General features: G+C 41.0%; 3 protein-coding genes across 4 annotated transcripts; 1 reads left to right on the top strand and 2 right to left on the bottom strand.

Moving 5' to 3' along the window:
• Positions 1 to 908: 908 nt before the first annotated feature.
• Positions 909 to 6947, bottom strand: neu4 (sialidase 4). Its single transcript, XM_044354143.1, has 3 exons — positions 6686 to 6947; positions 3110 to 3365; positions 909 to 2240 (listed from the first exon to the last, which is right to left on the bottom strand). Exons 1-3 carry the CDS (start codon positions 6884 to 6886, stop codon positions 1207 to 1209), a joined length of 1491 nt encoding a protein of 496 aa, XP_044210078.1. The 5' UTR covers positions 6887 to 6947; the 3' UTR covers positions 909 to 1206.
• Positions 6948 to 8926: 1979 nt separating this feature from the next.
• Positions 8927 to 12632, top strand: wdr53 (WD repeat domain 53). Of its 2 annotated transcripts, none has more exons than XM_044354140.1 (3): positions 8927 to 9023; positions 10564 to 11059; positions 11147 to 12632. In XM_044354140.1, exons 2-3 carry the CDS (start codon positions 10571 to 10573, stop codon positions 11840 to 11842), a joined length of 1185 nt encoding a protein of 394 aa, XP_044210075.1. In that variant the 5' UTR covers positions 8927 to 9023; positions 10564 to 10570; the 3' UTR covers positions 11843 to 12632. The 2 variants fall into 2 exon arrangements, with proteins under 2 accessions (XP_044210075.1, XP_044210076.1); XM_044354141.1 differs by lacking the exon at positions 8927 to 9023 and adding an exon at positions 9024 to 9047.
• Positions 12633 to 12801: 169 nt separating this feature from the next.
• On the bottom strand, positions 12802 to 17739 carry srprb (SRP receptor subunit beta). Its single transcript, XM_044354142.1, has 7 exons — positions 17276 to 17739; positions 16347 to 16441; positions 16159 to 16236; positions 15993 to 16075; positions 15433 to 15569; positions 14141 to 14195; positions 12802 to 13589 (listed from the first exon to the last, which is right to left on the bottom strand). Exons 1-7 carry the CDS (start codon positions 17463 to 17465, stop codon positions 13379 to 13381), a joined length of 849 nt encoding a protein of 282 aa, XP_044210077.1. The 5' UTR covers positions 17466 to 17739; the 3' UTR covers positions 12802 to 13378.
• Positions 17740 to 18097: the final 358 nt, after the last annotated feature.

The following is an 18097-nucleotide window of genomic DNA, read 5'->3' as shown; positions in this document are numbered from 1 at the left end:
CTGTTCTTCATTTGCTCTCATGCAACTCACTTAAGCTGTCAGACGCTAAATGTTTCAACACCATCCACGAGAGGAACTGATTCGTTTAGGAATAGTTATCCCATTAGAGCTGCTGCTAGCGAAGCAGGTGTGATTAATATGTGAGCTTGATGGGTTGCAGCCTCTCCCGGTCCTCGGAGATTAAATGCAGGGGGAGCAGGACGTTCACGGAGCCAAATTCAACACGTCCTGGCAATTAAAACACAAAATCTACACAGTAAAGGATTTAAGATTATGCTGGATGTTGAAGTTACGCAACACCAAGAGAACATTCTGAAAAGTAGGTTCATCACAAGGTCATCAGACCACAATATATTCATACAGGAAATACTACAACTGCCACCAGTTCATAAAAATCTTCAGAGATCATAGACCAAAGACTGAGCCACTGAGTTTAATTCTGCTCTGCTCTGTTTTTTATTATTATTTTATGTTTGGTCGATGAAGCTTGAATCAGATTTTTTTTCAGAACCTTTTCTTTTGACTAAACAGGACAATCAAGTAGAAAAACACCAGACTTTTCTTGACCTTGGAAACAGAAGAAACAATCATCACAAGTTCATCAGTAGCTGTTTTGGAGCTTTCAACTCTATTAGATCATGATGCGACCAAAAGCTCCAAAACAGCTATTAATGGACCTTGTGGTGAGATTGTTTTCGTCAGTCGTCATTCTCCTTGTTTAGTCTGGAGACCCTGGCTGAAATTAAAACTGATGATTATGAAATGTGTAAAGCATTATTAGACTCTCAGATCAAAACCCTTAAATTCATAGTCATAATTCTGACTGATATTATACTCTAGCTTCTGTTTTCTGTTTTTTCTGATCGCTGTTTGAATCACCACTAGCCAGAAAATACTCAAGGAAAATGTCAAGGGTCGGGAAAACTTTAATAACACTTAATGTGCTCTACAAAATCAAAAATTGTCAAGTGAGCAACATCAAAACAAAAAGGCCACATACTGAACTGAAATCATTACTGAGTCACACAGTGTTGCAGATAATGTAAATGTATCCACCGTGTAAAACCACAAAAATCACATCACTCATAGGAACAATCAGTCTTGTCAATAAGAGGTACAATATTCTATAAAACATGGATGGACTTGGATGGAAAACTTCATTTTAAGAGGCATTAAACCTCTTGATGCAAGATTTAAAAACTACATTTAAGAGACAGAGCACAGCTCACTCAGCTTGCTCTTCTTCCTCCTCTTCTTCACGTGAACACATGTTTTTTGAGCATCGTGTTTACTCGTACACCCCCGGCCCGTCTTAAGCACTTGATTGTGATTCTGCTGTCTTTTATATTCACCACCATCCCTTCTAAGCTGCCCCTCCCGCGGCAGATTATCAATAAGCTCGTAGAGGGTGAAGATGCTAAAGCAGATTTCGTCGTAGGCTGTTCTGGTGCCACATTCAAACAGGCAGGCGAAGGCCACAGCGGGTGGGGTTCCAGGTGAGGGTGGCAGCTCCAGGTAGGCCAGGTCTGAGTAGGCGCTGGGACCCTCATAGATCACCCAGGGGCCGCGCCAGCTGTCTGGATCCCGGGGAAATAAGCTGAGAAACACGCCTAGATCCTTGCGTGCACTGGTCCATGTTGGGTGGGAATACACCACCCAGGTAGGAGTAAGAAAATCGGGAGGGGCACTTTGATTGGGTGCCGAGGGGCTGGTGGAGACAGGGGTGATGTTTGGGAAGGGAGAGGTGGTGTGATTTGAGTGAGCCATGCAGGGTGTCCAGTGTTTGGAGCGGTGTGTAGGTTGGTGTAAGTGATGGTTAAGACTTTGACATACATGTAACGGAGCTGGGAATCCCACAATGCTACCATGACAACCATTTCGAGGCTCAACCAGCCGCTGCACCAGCTGCCCCTCCTGAAATACTGCTCCGTCGTCCAGACTGAGTGCCTGCACCCTGTAGCCGAGCGGGCTGCGGGCATTACAGTACAAGACATTTGTCCCATCCTCTTCATCCACAGACACCATCTGACACTCCACGCTCTCTGGGCCCGGCACCGGCTCCCCAAAACGCCAGGTCTGCCCATGGGTGTCACTGTGGAAGCAGAAGCTATGAGGAGTGGTCTGGCAGAGCTGTCCGAAGCACTCTTTGCACTCGATGTGATAAGCGTAGGCGGGAATCAGCAGACGTCCTGATTTCAGCTGGATGCCGTGGCCTGGACCGAGGGCAAAGGTGGCCCATTCTGCAAGGAAGGAGGAGAAAGTAACTCATGAAGTGAAATGGTACTGATGAAACAACAGGTAAAGGGAAAGTGCACCCCAAAATACAATAGAATTCATGTTATAAAATTGCACAGCTCAGTTTTAATTTGTTGATTTGATTATGTTTCTCAAATCTGAACAGCAGAGAGTAAAGACTTTTGTAATGGTGTATCATAGAACAACCTTTTTTGCTTGTGATGAAGCCACATCACAGGTTGCATGTCTGTTCAATGGAAGAAAGGTTTTCCTTCCCAGATTGTTTTGTTTAAAACATTTTTAGAGGTAAAACTATACAGTATTTCAAAAGGAGAAAGCAAAAAATGGGAGAAAAAGTCCCCCCAAAAAATCCTAATTTAGTGCAGCAGAATTTTTTTTCTAAAACTTGCTACACACTGAAAATCATGACATGCAGGTATAAAAGGAGTCGAGTAGATTATAACAAGCTTTAGTTTGGGTAAGTTACCCAACAGTAAAATAGAAAATAACAGTAAGCGACCCCTTGTCTTGAGTGGCATTCTGGGTAACATTAACCCAGTATAGTGTTGGTGCTATATTGACCCAGTGATTTTTAGTGTGTGTTTATAACCATGTTATCACCCGGCAACCCCTTCTGGAGGACCCAACCTCATGTTAGGAACCAGGAGACAGATCTTGTCAATGCTCCATGAGTACAGGATACTGGATCAGGTCCCATGACAGCATTTTCAGATTTACAGTATTCACATAAAACTTTCTGGATGTAATATCTCAAATAAAAAGTGTCATAATCTTAAGTCTTGATTCTCTCATTTCCAGCTTAGACAGAAAGAATAACAGATGTAGATTTTCCCTTTACGTCCCTTCTCCTGACCTTTGATGGTGTCTCCTATGACCCTCTTGGTGAGGTCAGTGACAGGACTCCAGGTGTCTCCATTGTCGGTGCTGGAGACGTAGCAGAGGCGGGTTACATTCTTCCCTGTCACCAGCTGATAGGACTCTGAGGTGTGGCCCAGAACAGCAATAAAGAACAGGAAGAGAGTGCCTGTGAACTCATCATACACCGGGCACGGGTTCATGGAGCGATGGCCCGGCAGGAAAGCAGCGCCCAGAACACGCATGTCCTCCCACTGGAGCAGCAAGAGGAAGACGGAGAAGAGATTAGAAAGGATTTTTGAGAAACAAGGTAGAACAAGAGAAAGACAAACCAGTGAGCAAAAGAAAAAGGTCTGTAGCATTTACCTTAAAGGGTCAGTTCAACCAAATTACAAAACTCATATTTGCTCTGGTGGTATCTATCCATGCAGATCATTTAGGTTTTGACCAAATAATCTTAATTTAAAGTCCACTCACTAGCTTTTCCCCAGAGCTTTCAACTGCATCTAACAGTCTTCTGAAGGTCTGAAGCTGAAGAATTAGCTTTCACATTTCACATTTAAAAATGTTTTTCTTATGTATTTCTTTCACCACTATTACAATGTTGTTATTATTGTTATTTTATAATGGGGCAGCTGTGGCTCAGGAGGTAGAGCGGGTCATCCACTAATCAGATGATCAGCAGTTAGATCCCCAGCTCCTCCAGTCCACATGTTTAAGTGTCTTTGGGCAAGATACTGAACCCCATATTGCTCCCAAAGGCTGTGCCATCAGTGTATAAATGTGTGTGAATGATTAGAAACTCCTGATGAGCAGGCACCTTGCATGACAGCCTCTGCCATCAGTGTATGAATGTGACTGTGAATGTGCAGTAAGAACACCAAAATACTCTGTTTTCCCGAGGATGTGGTCTCTGATATGACAAAAAGAATCCTACATTTCATGGCTGCACACCCTTACTGTGAAAAACATCCTTGTGCACATAGGGGCCAATGATGTTGTGAAAGAACGGTCTGAAGTACTGAAACAAGGCTCTTTGAATGCTGAGGTGTTTGTCAGTGGTCCTCTCAGCCCTGCCTGAGCAGAGCTTTAATCACGAGAGACATCAGAGCCAAGAGGAAGAATCTCTACCCCTCATACCTTCTTCACCCCCCGCCCCCCTTGGTCACCCTCCTCTCCAGTCACACTTTCTCCCTCCTCCACCCTCTAGGAGTTCACTGACCAGAAGAAAAAGCTTTTCACTGCTCACTCCCCACCCTTCTCCCATTTTCTCTCCTCTAAACCCCCTCTTGGCATCCACCTCCACCGCTGGCTTTAAGTCCTCAGCCAGTTTTGACACATTCATCACATTTATGGCGCCTGCATTCAGAATCCATTCCTCAGCAGCAACAGCCTGTCGCAAAAAACTGGGGCAGACTAAATTTAGCTTTATTAAATGTCAGATCTTTGGCAGGAAAAACATTTTTAATCAATGATTTTATCATCAAGCACAATCTTGATTTTATATTTTTAACTAAAACTCGGTTACACCAAGATAACAGTGCCGCTGTTCTTATCGCGTCAACCCCTCCCAACTTCAGTTTTATGAGTGAAGAGAGAGTGCATGGGAAAGGAGATGGAGTTGCCAGTTTGTTTAAAGATTCCCTTCAATGCAAACAGATATCTTATGGAAATTTTGCTTCTTTTAAATATGTGGCTCCTCAGCTGAATTCCTCTTCTCCAGCTATGCTCATAAATATCTACAAGCCAACTAAATACTGTGCAACATTTTTTGATGACTTTGCTGAACTGCTGTCTACTAATCTAATCTGTATTGACTTTGACTGTGTAGTTATTGTTTGTGATTTTAACATCCATGTTGACAAACCCCAGGACAGAGTGTGTGTTCTTGATAACTAAGGACTGACTCAGTATGTGACGGAGCCCACACACACACAACAAGGGGCACACTCTGGACTTAATCACCTCTAAGGGCCTGAACATTTCCCACAGTGTGGTGACTGATGTTGCTCTCTCTGATCATTCCTGTGTTTTCTTTAAGAGTGCTATCTCTGTGCACACAAATGTTCAAACAGAAGTAGTGACAAAAAGATATATCACTGAAAACACCAGTGAAACATTTATTCAGGCTTTCTCTTCCACACCTGCCCTCTCTTGGGTCTCAGTCAATGAGCTTGTAGATAATTTCAATTTTAAAATCATAAATGTTATTGATGCCATCGCACCCACTAAGGTGAAGTTTGTCTCTGGTAAAAAAAAAAGATCTCCATGGAGAAATACCACACTGGTCAGAATAAAAAAAAGTGTCTAAAAGTGTCTAAAAGCTGAGCGCAGGTGGCGATAAATAAATCTCCAGGTACATTATGACATCTATAAAGAGACACTTTGTATTTATCATTTGGAAGTGAGAAATGCAAGTGGTCTTTCATCACCAAAAACAATAATAATGTGCCTTGTTTGCTGCTGTCAACAGGCTAAACAAACCCTCTTGTGTCAGTAGCCTCTGAACTTCTATCTACCAGGGCCTGCAATGAATTTGCCTCCTTCTTCACTGACAAAATTCAGAAAATTAGACAAGCAGTCAGTGCCTCCATATCAGGTGCAGCATATGTTTTGTCCCTGTGTGTCCACTTAAAATCAGTTCCAGTCCAAGCAGGAGAATAACAAACAATGCCTTGTCACCCAGAACAACCAACCCAGATATGCCAATTGCCTTTGTTCGGGAAGGGGAACAAAGACAACAGAAGATTCCACCAATTTCCAATTTAATTGTATTTAAATGTCTTTTTATATTGCCTTGTGTTGCTTTTACATTCTGTCTTGATGCTTTTTAAGTTTCATGTAAAGCACTTTGAACTTCCTTGTTGTTGAAATGTGAAATAAGCTGCCTTGGCTTGAATGTGTGAATGTGGCATGTAGTGTAAAGTGCTTTGAGTACTCAGAAGACTAGAAAGGTGTTATATAAATGCAGCCCATTTACCGTTCTATTGATATGTATATACTTTTTTCATCTGCAGCCTTTCTAACATGACTTTATCTTAGTATTAGTGGTAACACCTTGTTTTAAGTCCCCCTACTTAGCATTTATAAGCAGTAAGTGTTTATTAATGTACAGTATTTATCAGCAATTATAACTTCTTCTATGAAGACATATGTCATATTATTACAACTGTATTTTACTATATTATCATCCATTGTCTGTTTATACACCAGGCTGCACATATGAGTGCCCACAGGAGGAGTTATAGTTGTGACATACATTAATAAACACTTATATCTGCTTACAACTACAATTATGCTATGCTATAAATAATTCATTAACTGTATAAATAGTGCAGTACTTATAAATGCCAAATAATGGAGACTTAAAGTGAAGTATCACCCATTAAGATAATATTTGTTTCATTATGAGCCATTAAAATGTGTATTTATGTACTGATCTTCAGTCAGTAACTTAAACTGTGAGCCATAAAGTACTTTATAACTACTCTACACTCAAGTAGCTTTTGTTTCTATTGGTGAAATACGTATCTGTCAAGTGACAAAGGGTCCAAACCCAGTGGGCAGCACTGACCTCCACATAGTTCCTGTAGAAAGTGCCTTTCCTCATGACCAGCAGGTGAGCCTGAGAGTCGGAGGGGCTGAGTCTCTCCTCACAGAAAGCCAGGAAGCAGCTGGAGCGGGACAGGTAGAGCAGTGCCGGGACTCTGTACGTCACTCCGTTGGGCTCCTTGTGGAAAAGTACTGACCTCGCTGGGAAATAGGGCGACCTCATACTCTCTCTGGTGTGTCTTGTGTTTTCTGAGTAACTGCAAATCCTCTGAAGAGATGCTGCCTCAGAGTCTGGTTAAAAATAGTGAAAGTAATTGCAGTCATCATCCCACTAAATGATCTTTGGAAAAAGTGCAATTTCAGAAGACGGTAAATCATCTGTTACTAATGTGAATTCTGTTTGCTATCTGATCCATCGCACAATTATTTTGCCTGCTCCTGGAGCCCCAATCAAAGTCTTCAAGCCAAACATTCAGTCGGGTGATGCAATTAATTTTCTTTTTTAGTCTTTTCTTTACACATTCAAAAGCCTCACATACATTTTTAATTCAAACACAATGTCCTAAAGATGAATCTAACCCTCAACCTAAACTTCAGTCTTTGCAATAGTAACACACTTGATTTTAAGTCATGAAAATAAAACCTCTTACTCAGTATTACTGCCAAAAACTACTTTCTGACAAATTCACACATCTTAGCAACTACAGTAGCACAGCTAAAACACATCCATCTGCTTATGTTTCTATGTAACAGCATCATGAAGAGGAAGTAGTATCAAACGCAGGGTACTTACATGTACAGTGCTCTGTGAGAACTGCCGCTGCTTTGTGAGAACATACAGTATGTGTCAGCATTTGAACGTGGGGTTTGACAGTGTAATGAGTGTTGTGTAGTCGGTTTGTGTGTTTTCCTGGTGAGGGTCTGAAAGCTATGGCCTCTCCTCTCTGTTCTCCATTCAGTGAGGCAGTGTGGCATGCTGCTCACTGACCCAGAAATGGACCACACTCATCAGATCTACAGCTTTGGATGAATCAGCGAGGGAGAAGCCATTGTGGAAATAGAAGGCCGGGTGGGGGACACGCTGGACAGCGATTTGATGAGTGCTTTTCTTTTTCATTTTGTGCAAAGTGTCTTTGAATCATTGCTTTGCCGCTTAGCACTCACCTTGCTAACATTTATTTAATTTATGCTCTGTATTTATCATTGCTGATGATGTATTATTATGTTGATGAAGATTGATGATTGTATTATTACTGTTATAGTTTATTATGTATTTTATTGAAACTGTTCTCTTTACCTTTGTGTATTTTTTTCTGTGCAAAAACTTAATAAAGTATATTTAAAAAGTTAAATTTAAACACAGACCATTGCTACATTTGGCTTTTATTTCACACTTGATCTGTTCAAGACAATATCTAGTATTACATATGATATACTGTATATTATATTAGTGAACTGATTTAGTTTACAAATATATGTACATGGATTTCCATGATTTTTTATGATTCCCAGGGAAATTGTATAAACACAGTTTTTATTAACTCTGAAAGAAAGCACATAAAATTATGCCCTGAACTTATCCTCACAGGCAGAATTTTCTCACAGCTTTGTGTCAACCAGCAACAGCCACTATCAAATAAATACTTTGAAATTTGAAATACAAGGACAAAGGTTAGAGTTTTCAGTTCGATTCAGTAAACTTTATTTTTTCCAGAGTGGCAGGCATATAAAAATACTACAAAAACATACTATAAAAATACACTAATACGATAAACACAATAAAACAATAAAAACATATACAAAAAGTGTTAACTGAAAGTGCATGGTTTGTTGGAGTCTAGGGTGGTGGAGGAGGAGTGTCGGGAAGTTAGATGCTAAGATTAAAGATACAAACTGCCTCAGGAACAACTTATAACTTATATTAACTTATATATAACTTAAAGAGTAATTTAAATATCCTATATGTGACTTTAATATTTCATGTCATCACCTGGACCAGTTTGCCTGAGGATCTAACAGCAGCTGCTGGAAGTGTTGATATCTTTAACTTAAAAACTATAGCTTGGCTTTTGATTAAGAATGATTTATAGATATTATTTACTTTATTTTTATTGACTTATACTTACTTACTGTTTACATTTCATCTGTCTTATTATTGGCATGTCAGTCGTCTGTGAAACTTGCTTACCTGCATGAAAAGTGCCATAGCTGTACAGATAAAGTTTGACGGATTGTTTGATTATAAATCCGCCTGTCAGGCTGAACTGAGGGCAAACTCCCAAAGTGCCACTTTATGATGTCATCAATGAGCGACTCAGCCCCACATGGCAGCCTGTTGAAGTTTGACGGCCCTCGCTAAGGTAGAGTAATTCTCTGGTTGTGAGGTAATCAGTAATCCTACACCTCTGTTATAAATTATATTTAATCGGTTTACTCACACAAACATGATTATTAACGTAGTCACATCGTCAGCTGAGCAGGAGGTTGTTTCATGTTTGCGTTTATGCTAACAAATTAGCAGAGCTGAAGCCGAGACTGTTTGACTTTCTGGGTTCACGTTTTAATTTTCGACGTTATAATTAAATGTTTGCTGGGTAATTAAAATGCAGGATATTCTGTTTGCATGTGAGTGAATTTCAGTCGAAAGACACAGAAAACCACTACCTATTGTAGCTCCTTCGCTACTTTAATGAGTCAATATTCAAGTAAAATTAAAAGTACGTAATTTCTACCAAACTTTGTTCTTAAACTCGTAAATGTGATTGTTGGTTTTGATTTGATTGTTGATTTTGGTTGATTTTTTTAAACATATAATTGATCACAAATACAGATTTGTTAGATTTCAATTAATCTAATTATTCTGCAAGTATTGCTTTCGTGTTTAACATCTAACCATGTTTACTTGTTAAGTTTTAGGAATGTAAATACTGATGATATTTCTCATTCTCATTATAATAAAGGTGTAAAAACAGACACTGGCAGCTGAGTGCTGCAAAATCACATTAGTATTCTTTGTTTTTGTCTTTCTCTTACAGCTTTTACTTTATGGAAATACACTTATTTTCCTTGTTTAATATATTGCCTTCTCTGACTCTTCTATGTCCCTGTGAAACACTTTTAACTTCTGTTTTAAAAAGTGCTTTATAAATTTAGTTTGCTTGCTTCTTGCTTGCACTTTATTAGGTACATCTACCTAAAACTAATATAACAGAGTCTAATACAACAGCTCTGTAATTAATTCTACCATAATTCCTTAATGTTATAATGTCCAGTCTACTGTAGAGCTGCAAAGATTAGTTATTAATCGTTTAGTTGCCGATTAATAAATTAATCGCCAACTATTTTGATAATAGATTAATCATTTAGAGTCATTTTTAAAGAGAGAAAATGTCCAAATTCTCTGATTCCAGCTTCTCACATGTGAATATTTTCCATTTTCTGTGATAATAAACTGAATATCTTTTGGTTGTGGACAAGAGAAGACATTTGAGGACGTCACCTTGAGCTTTGGGAAACATAGATCGACATTTTTCACCATTTTATGGACCGAACAACTCATCGATTAATCGAGAAAATAATTAACAGCTTAATCTATAACAACCATAGTTAGTTGCAGCCCTACTGATAACTGAGTGCTGATGTTTTGTCCTCTTAATTTTATAGCTTTTACTTTATGTAAATACTTATCTCACCTTCTTTAATATGCCTGCAAAACACTTTTAACTTCTATTTTCCTTGCTATTGAAAAGTGCTTTATAAATGAAGTTTGCTTGCTTCTTGCTTGCAAGAAAGGTGTATTAGAAAGGTGCTAATTTAACTGGTTAAGTAGTAACCAGTTAATAACATACAACATAACAGAATAAGATACCACAAGCTCACACGTCTCTTCTCTCGTCTCAGGGTCAGCATGGCCAGGCAGTGGTGTGACGGCCACTCCACATCCATCCTGTGTGTTGGGGTGTCCCCGGGCCCCGAGGGTCTCCTCGCCTCAGGCTCTGAAGGTGGAGAGGTCGCTGTTTGGAACCAAGAAGGAACCATCATAGGTCGTCTCACCCTCTCCGGTGAAGACGACAGCACGAGTGTTGCGTTCTCACCTGCAGCTCCGGGCCTGCTGTATGTGTCGCACGGAGACACAGTGAGTGTGCTCGACCCCCGAAACCTGAAGGGCACCGTGGAGGAGTTTCAGGGTGCAGGGGAGGAGGAGATCAATGCTTTGGCGTTGAACGAGACGGGTTCAGCTCTGGCGGTGGCTGACGACTCCGGGGTGGTCCGGGTGCTGGAGCTTCCTGGGGGGAAAGTGTGCAGGACTCTCCGCAGACACACTAACATCTGCTCCTCTGTGGCTTTTCGGCCTCACAGGCCCAACAACCTGCTGTCTGCTGGACTGGACATGCAGGTGAGAGGTGAAAGGAGAGTACTACGTATGACATACACAAGACTACATTTCTTTCATGTACTGATGTGTTTACCCTTTTCTGTTCAGGTGATGCTGTGGGGTCTGCAGAAGACTCGTCCTCTTTGGACCCTCAACCTCCAGGATGTAGCTGAGGAAGAAGACGACCACCAGCAGCGTCCTGGTCAGCTTTTCAACCCTCCACTGGCTCACTGTGTCTCGGTGGCGAGTTGTGGGAACATTTTGGGCTGTGCAGCAGAGGACGGGCGGGTACATCTGATGCGGATCGGCAGCGGCTCCAAACTGGAACAGCAGGGAGCAGTCAAGGCACACAGCCAGGGAGCCTCACAAGCTCACTTTGTCAATTTCCTTTCCCACCCGTACTGGCTCGCCACCGGGGGGAACGACGGCCAGGTGGCGCTGTGGGACATCAGTAAGCACCCAGTGGTGACTCCAGAGGGAAAGGCCAAAACTAAAGGGACGGTGGCTCCACGCAGGAAGGGGAAGAGCAAGGCAAAGAGAAAAGAACAATCTCAGGATAAAGCAAAGACGCCACTGAAGGTTGAAGCAGAGAAAGAAGAGGCTGAGGGCGAGGAGGAGGAGGCGGCAGCGGCTGCTGCAGCATGTGCAGAGGAGGTGACGGGGGAGAAACCTGGGCCCAAACTGAGCATCAGTCATGGGGACAAAGTGAACTGGCTGTGCCCTGCTGTGCTGAAAGGAGAGCCCAGTCTGGTGGTCGCAGATCAGAGCTCAAATCTGACAGTTTATCCTCTGTCTCAACTATAGATTAATGCACTTTATTTGTTTTGGTCATAGCAACACACTGTTGTTAGTTTACAAGTGTTTTTGTGGGTATACACTCCTGCGTTTGTTGTTGTTAGAGACTGACGGCATCATTTTTGTGTTGGTCCTTCTCTCGCTTTCCTTTTTATTAAAGCCTGAACTGTGGGCAGAAGCCAAACATCACTGGAGTTCCAGAAAGCGCTGAACATTGCAAAGCTAAATCTGGAAACAGCACGCACACATTAAAAAGAGTTTGAGGTTTCATGCGACTTTTACAGAATAAATGTGGTTCTTTTACAGGTTTTATTTTATGTAAGCTTTACTCAGTGGATTTGTTTTGGTGGGTGGTTTATGTGTGTGTGTATGTGTGTGTGTGTGGTCCTGTAAAAGTGTCATCTGTTTTGCTGCCTGACACGGGATTCATTATATTTTTGTAAACAAGAAATGCATTCTTGTGGACTGTAAAAATACCACATCAAACAACAGAAATGAGCTTTTCATGTTTAAATGAGTCTGCAGTGCTTTTATAGAATAAACACTTTCAATTCAAACCAGGTGTCAGACAGAAAAACAAAGCTAACTGAACAATGTTCCCAAGATGTCACATTTCAAACATATTGCTCTTTATCAGACTGTTGACGTTGTCCTTGTCCTTAAGGGAACAGTGGTGTTTTGTTTTTTTTTCTTAAATAGATATAAAGCAGCAACAGCCAGCCAACAATCTTGTAATTATGTGATTGTGTGATATTTTCTTTCTGTATGTGTTGATTAAAACCTGTTTGCTGCTTACGAATGAACGTAATTACAGGCTGAATCTGTTTCACATTTTTGATCTATTTAAAGCTCCAATAATTTGATCTTCTGCTGAAATGGAGGAAAGTTTTCTCAGTATCTTTTTTTAACAAGCCAGACGACACCAAACACAAAATCTAAGTCTTGTATGACGACAATAACTTCATACATTCATTGCAAATGCATTGTATTCACGCAACACTCCAACACAAGTAAACCGCCATTCTTTTTGCAAACAAGCAAAACATTTTCTATAAGAATATCAGAAAAAAGGCACATGTACTGAATAAATGGTTTCACAAAACAGCCTGCAGGTGAGACAGTTCAAAATCTGAGAGCCTATAATACTTTTCTTTAAATTACTAATATAAGCAACACATTTTCTAGTTTACCAAAAGGCCTGCAGCTATGCATTTTCTAATTAAGCCAAATGAAGCAGTTTAAGGTTGATGTTCGCAGTAAGAAGTGCAGTTATTTCCGAGCACTGCACAGGAACTTTACCATCATTTTCCATTTCTATAATGTCCACAATTACTTTCATAGTCTGTTTGCTTGTTTTTGATTGAATATGTTACAAATGTTCTTCCACAGTCGACACAGATGGGATCGTTTGTTTGGAATAAGAGGCTGAAGTTACAGATTCCCAGCTGAGATGCATCTGCCAACTCCTCTGATTGCTGAGGTCATCCGATCCGAGGTCCGTGCCCTTGAGGCAAATTCTGCTCCAAGGATGTTGAGTTGCTGATTTTACAGTTTCGCCAGGCTTTTCTCCAGGCTCTCAATATCTGCATCCCCCTCTTCACCCTTGTTGCCACGGGCGCTGCACTCCAGAAACTCCACCTTCATGGGCAGCTGGCTGAACTCAAAGTCCTTGCCTTTCTTCCCCAGATACACGCTGCCGCCCACAGAGCCATCCTGAGAGCTGAGGGCCGCTGAGCGCGTCACTCGCAAGGTGTTCCTATGAGACAAAAACAGTCAGTGTTGATGCATCTACATTTGCTGATATTCTAAAAATAATCTCCAAGGTCACTGTTAGACTAAAGCAGACAATCAAAGCTTGAACGCAACACTTACAATGAAAATTAAAGAGCGAGAATAAACCAGTGCAGCCCTCCAAAATATAAACAGCAACAATACATTTTTTGACCACAAGGGAGCAGCAGAACAAATTGAAAACTTGTAATGTGCTTATAATTTATATTATTATTATTATTATTATTATTATTTTTATTATTATTATTATTATTATTTATATTATAATGTGCTACCAATACACTGATAATACAACCTCCCTTCACTGGTATGAAACCTTAATATTAAACTAGATTAAATTTCTGACATTTTTATGGATGTAACTATTGATTAACTGAGAAAATAATCAGCAGATCACTTTGTAATGAAAATAATTGTTAGTTGCTGCCCTAAAATGATCTTAAATGATTAAAACTGAACAGAAATCATGACCAAAGTGTAAAAGATCCAAAATAAAGAAAATATTTGGTTACTCACATTTCCTTTTCCAGCTGCTGCTGAATCAGTTTGGCCGATTTTGCCATGGTGATATCTGCAAAATTAAAGAGCAGTGAATAACTGTACTATTCAACAAATATGCAGCAGTTTTAGATAGCTATAGTCTTCCAATCACTCAAAGCGTATACATGTCAACTAGGGCTGTAGTCAACCAAAGAAAATCTTGGTCGACTAAAATCGTACATAATCTTCAACTAATCAATTAGTCGCGGGGGGGGGGGTAACCGGACAGAGTGGGACACAGTAAACTCAGCAGCCACACATTTCTCTGTTTTGTGTCTTCAGGTTAGGCTAACCCTTTGTTGCTAACTTTGGAGCTAACCCCCTTCACTTTTCCAGCATTTGGGGAAACAACAGACGTGACTTTTTAGCATTTATTGAGTGACACTCTGTAGTCTGTACTGTACATTTACTGCCAGACTGACAACTTACTTCTAACCTTTTCCTCTACCCTGCTCGCATCCACCATCACTTCTCTGCCCCTCGCTCTTTCCCACTTGCTACGCAACCATACTCCTTAACGGAGCCACACTACCAATAGTTTCCCAGGCAACAACAGAGGTTGACTCACGTACCAGAACAGCGCTGCACAGAGACTCCCAAACGCTGTTGATTTCCGAATGAATAGATATTCATTTGGAAATCAAATATTAAAAAATATTTTATTGGCCTGGCGGGGGTTCTCGTTGTGTCATTATGGAGAAACACAGATTCAGTAAACGTTCAGTACGTTCATTAAACTTTGAGTACAGTTAGACCCAGCAGTCTCCATTAGGTTGGGCGAGTTCAAAGTAATGAAAACAACAGGGGTGTTTTGAATACACCCCCGTTTTCACAGGTAATTTGTTAGTCTGTCACGCAGGAAATAATGGATTACTCCTGGTTGATGTAGCACTTTTCTCCTTATGAAAATAATACGGAGATTGTTCAACCAATGAGAATTTAGTTGGGCGAGAGCTTATCGACCAACTAACCGACCAGTCGACCAGCAGACTACAGCCCTAATGTCAACATTCATCCATTCACACGTTGATGGCAGAGGCTGTCAATCTGCTCATCAGGATCTATTCTAATGCACATTCACACACCACAGCCATCAGGAGCAATTTGGGGTTCAGTATCTTGACCACAGTCACTTCGACATATGGACTGGAGGAGCTGGGAATCAAACCACTGATCTTCCAATTAGTGGACGACCCGCTCTACCTCCTGAGCCACAGCCGTCCACATGAAGAACAGGGAAATTTTGAGCAGCAGAAGCGAGGTTTCACCTTGTTTGTTGCATGCCACCAGGAGACTTGGACTATTCCTGGAGATCACGGTGTCCGTCAACAAGACATACAGGAACTCTGCCACGTCTCTCACTTCCTTCTGGAAGATAGCGCTGTCCACCACAAACACAATCGCTCTGAGGAGATGGAGGAGAGGGAAACAGACAGTGAGGTGAGATGAGAAAGATGTGATTACAAAGTATTGAGCTACAACAAATGATAATAACGGTCCAAATTCTCTGATTCCAGCTTTTCAAAATGTGATTATTTTCTGGTTTCTTTAGTCTTTTATGATAGTAGACTGAATATCTTTGGGTTGTGGAGTGTTGGACAGGACAAAAGAAAACATTTGGGGATGTCACCTTGGCCTTTGAGAAACAAAGCGTAATTTTTCACCATTTAAATGGCATTTTATAGACAAAACGATCAACAGATTAATAGATAATGAAAATCGTTAGTTACAGACCTAATAAGGAACACTGAATCAATCAGGTCACTGGTAACTTTACCTTGATAGCAAGACAGATAATAGAAATACAAACTGGTTGTCTTATTCTCACCTTGCTGCAGATTTGAACTTCTCCAAATACTGAGGACGAAGACTGTCATGTCCTGGCAGGTCTATCAGAGTCCAGGTGCTGCCCTGAATATAGAGAGAAGGAATAAAATATACAGCATGCTCATCATGAAAAGATGAGAACAGATGATAAACTTTCTTTAACCTACCCTGTCATTTTTGGCTTTGTATGGAGCACTGCTGTCAGTGATGGAGGTCTGTGTCCGCTTGAACTTTCCTGACAGCAGCTGCCAAAAATACGAGAATGCACAATTCACTAGTAATGCATCTGTCTCATATCAGCTGTGCAGCATAACAGACAACGTGGCGATGGCAACCACGTTTTACATCAACTCACCCGGCTGAAAAGAAGAGTTTTCCCTGAGTCACACAGCCCGATCAGTAGCACAGCACTTCTGACTGTTTTGCTGGTGAGGAAGTATTTCAGAAAAACTGGAGAGAGAGAAAACAGAGAGGCTGGTCACTGATTTATCCTCAATGATTCAAAAACATTTAATGTCTATTAAAGGTCGAGTTCACAATTTTTTCAAGTGTGACTTCAGGTAAACTTCCTTCTGAGCAAAGATGTATTTAAAAGTTTATCTGAAGCTAATATAAAGCTTCAGTCGTCCAAATGAGTCAAATCAAGTAGATATCTTTCAATGTTACAGTCTTTTCAGGTGCCCAACTTCCTCTTGTTGATACTATACTTCAACCACAGCTCAAAAGGGAAACACAAAGAGGGAATATGATGCTAAAAAGACTGTAAATGTGGCAGATATCCACTTGATATGACTAACTCAGACTGCTGAAGCCTCATATAAGCTTCAGATAAACTTTTAAGTGCACTTTTGCACAAAATAACTGCGTGGACACACTGTGGATTTTGGCCTCCATCACTTACACTGAAAGTACATTTGAAGGGGCTCTTTAAATAGCCAGAATGAACAGGAGGGATAATTGCTGCGAGGAAAACCTCTTTAAGTGTTCACCTGACTGATGTTTTAAGACAGACTTAAAACATTGTGACCCTGTGCTTTAACCAAAGTCTCATGTGAACTGACAGCTGTTGACGTTTGCTTTAGCTTAGCAGTTAGCTTCCTAGCCTGCTAATCCCTGCTAACTGCTTTGAAGCACACATTGCATTTATTAAATCAACATTGAATGTTAAATGTTAACGCTGCCAAGCTGACTAAACCGCTTCCCAACCAGCATAAACTCTGTGGCTAACTTTGCTAAGCTACACGTTAACGTCAGGCCTAGTTAACGGTAACGTTAACGTCTTACCAAAGGTGATGACAACAACCGCCAAAGAGACGATAACTCCGATCAGAAAAACGGGATCTTGGTCTTCCAGCTGCTGGCGAAGGGATTCAATGTAAGGTTCAAACGGGTTTTCAGCCATTTCCATGTTTTCAGCCATGTCCACGTCTGCTTTTTCTCCCATGTTGCCGGTGTTGTCTGTCTCCATCTCCATCGTCTGTTTTAGCTAACCTGAGAGTGGGACTGTCGTGTCTACACGGTAACCCTAGATTAGCAAAAATTTGTGAAACTATCGCGAGATTTTTAAGGAGTATGACAAACTTTAACCCACACAACGTTCAAGTGGTCATTTTAACCCAAATCATGATCTTTACCTAACCCTTACCAAGTTCCTAAACCTAACCAGACCTTAACCTGAGCATTTCCACATCATAAAACCTAGAAACAAGAATATTTTAAAGGGGCTCGCGAGAGTTTCGCTAATCTAGGGTTACCACTAGACACGACCGAGTGGGCGGTGGGACACGTCTCCTTTCCACTAAAACCTGCACAGAGGCCGGTGTGTCGGCAGGAGGCGCTGCCTCACAGCACATGTTCAGTTCACCCCCACTGGGGTTTCTTTAAAGATAGGGTCACAGTGTCTCAAATCTGACTTAAAAACAACAGTCAGGTGTCCATATGAACACTGAAAGAGGTTTTCCTCGCTGTAATCATTCCTCCTGTTCATACTGGCCATTAAAAAATCCCCTTCATAATGCACTTTAAATGTAAGTGATCGAGCACAGTGTGTCCACACAGTCATTTTGTGCAAAAATGCATTTAAAAGTTGATCTGAAGCTTATATGA

This window comes from Thunnus albacares, chromosome 6 (genome assembly GCF_914725855.1).
Source record: "Thunnus albacares chromosome 6, fThuAlb1.1, whole genome shotgun sequence".
In the NCBI taxonomy this organism is placed as follows: Eukaryota; Metazoa; Chordata; class Actinopteri; order Scombriformes; family Scombridae; genus Thunnus; species Thunnus albacares.
This window is presented reverse-complemented; position numbering and strand designations above follow the sequence as displayed.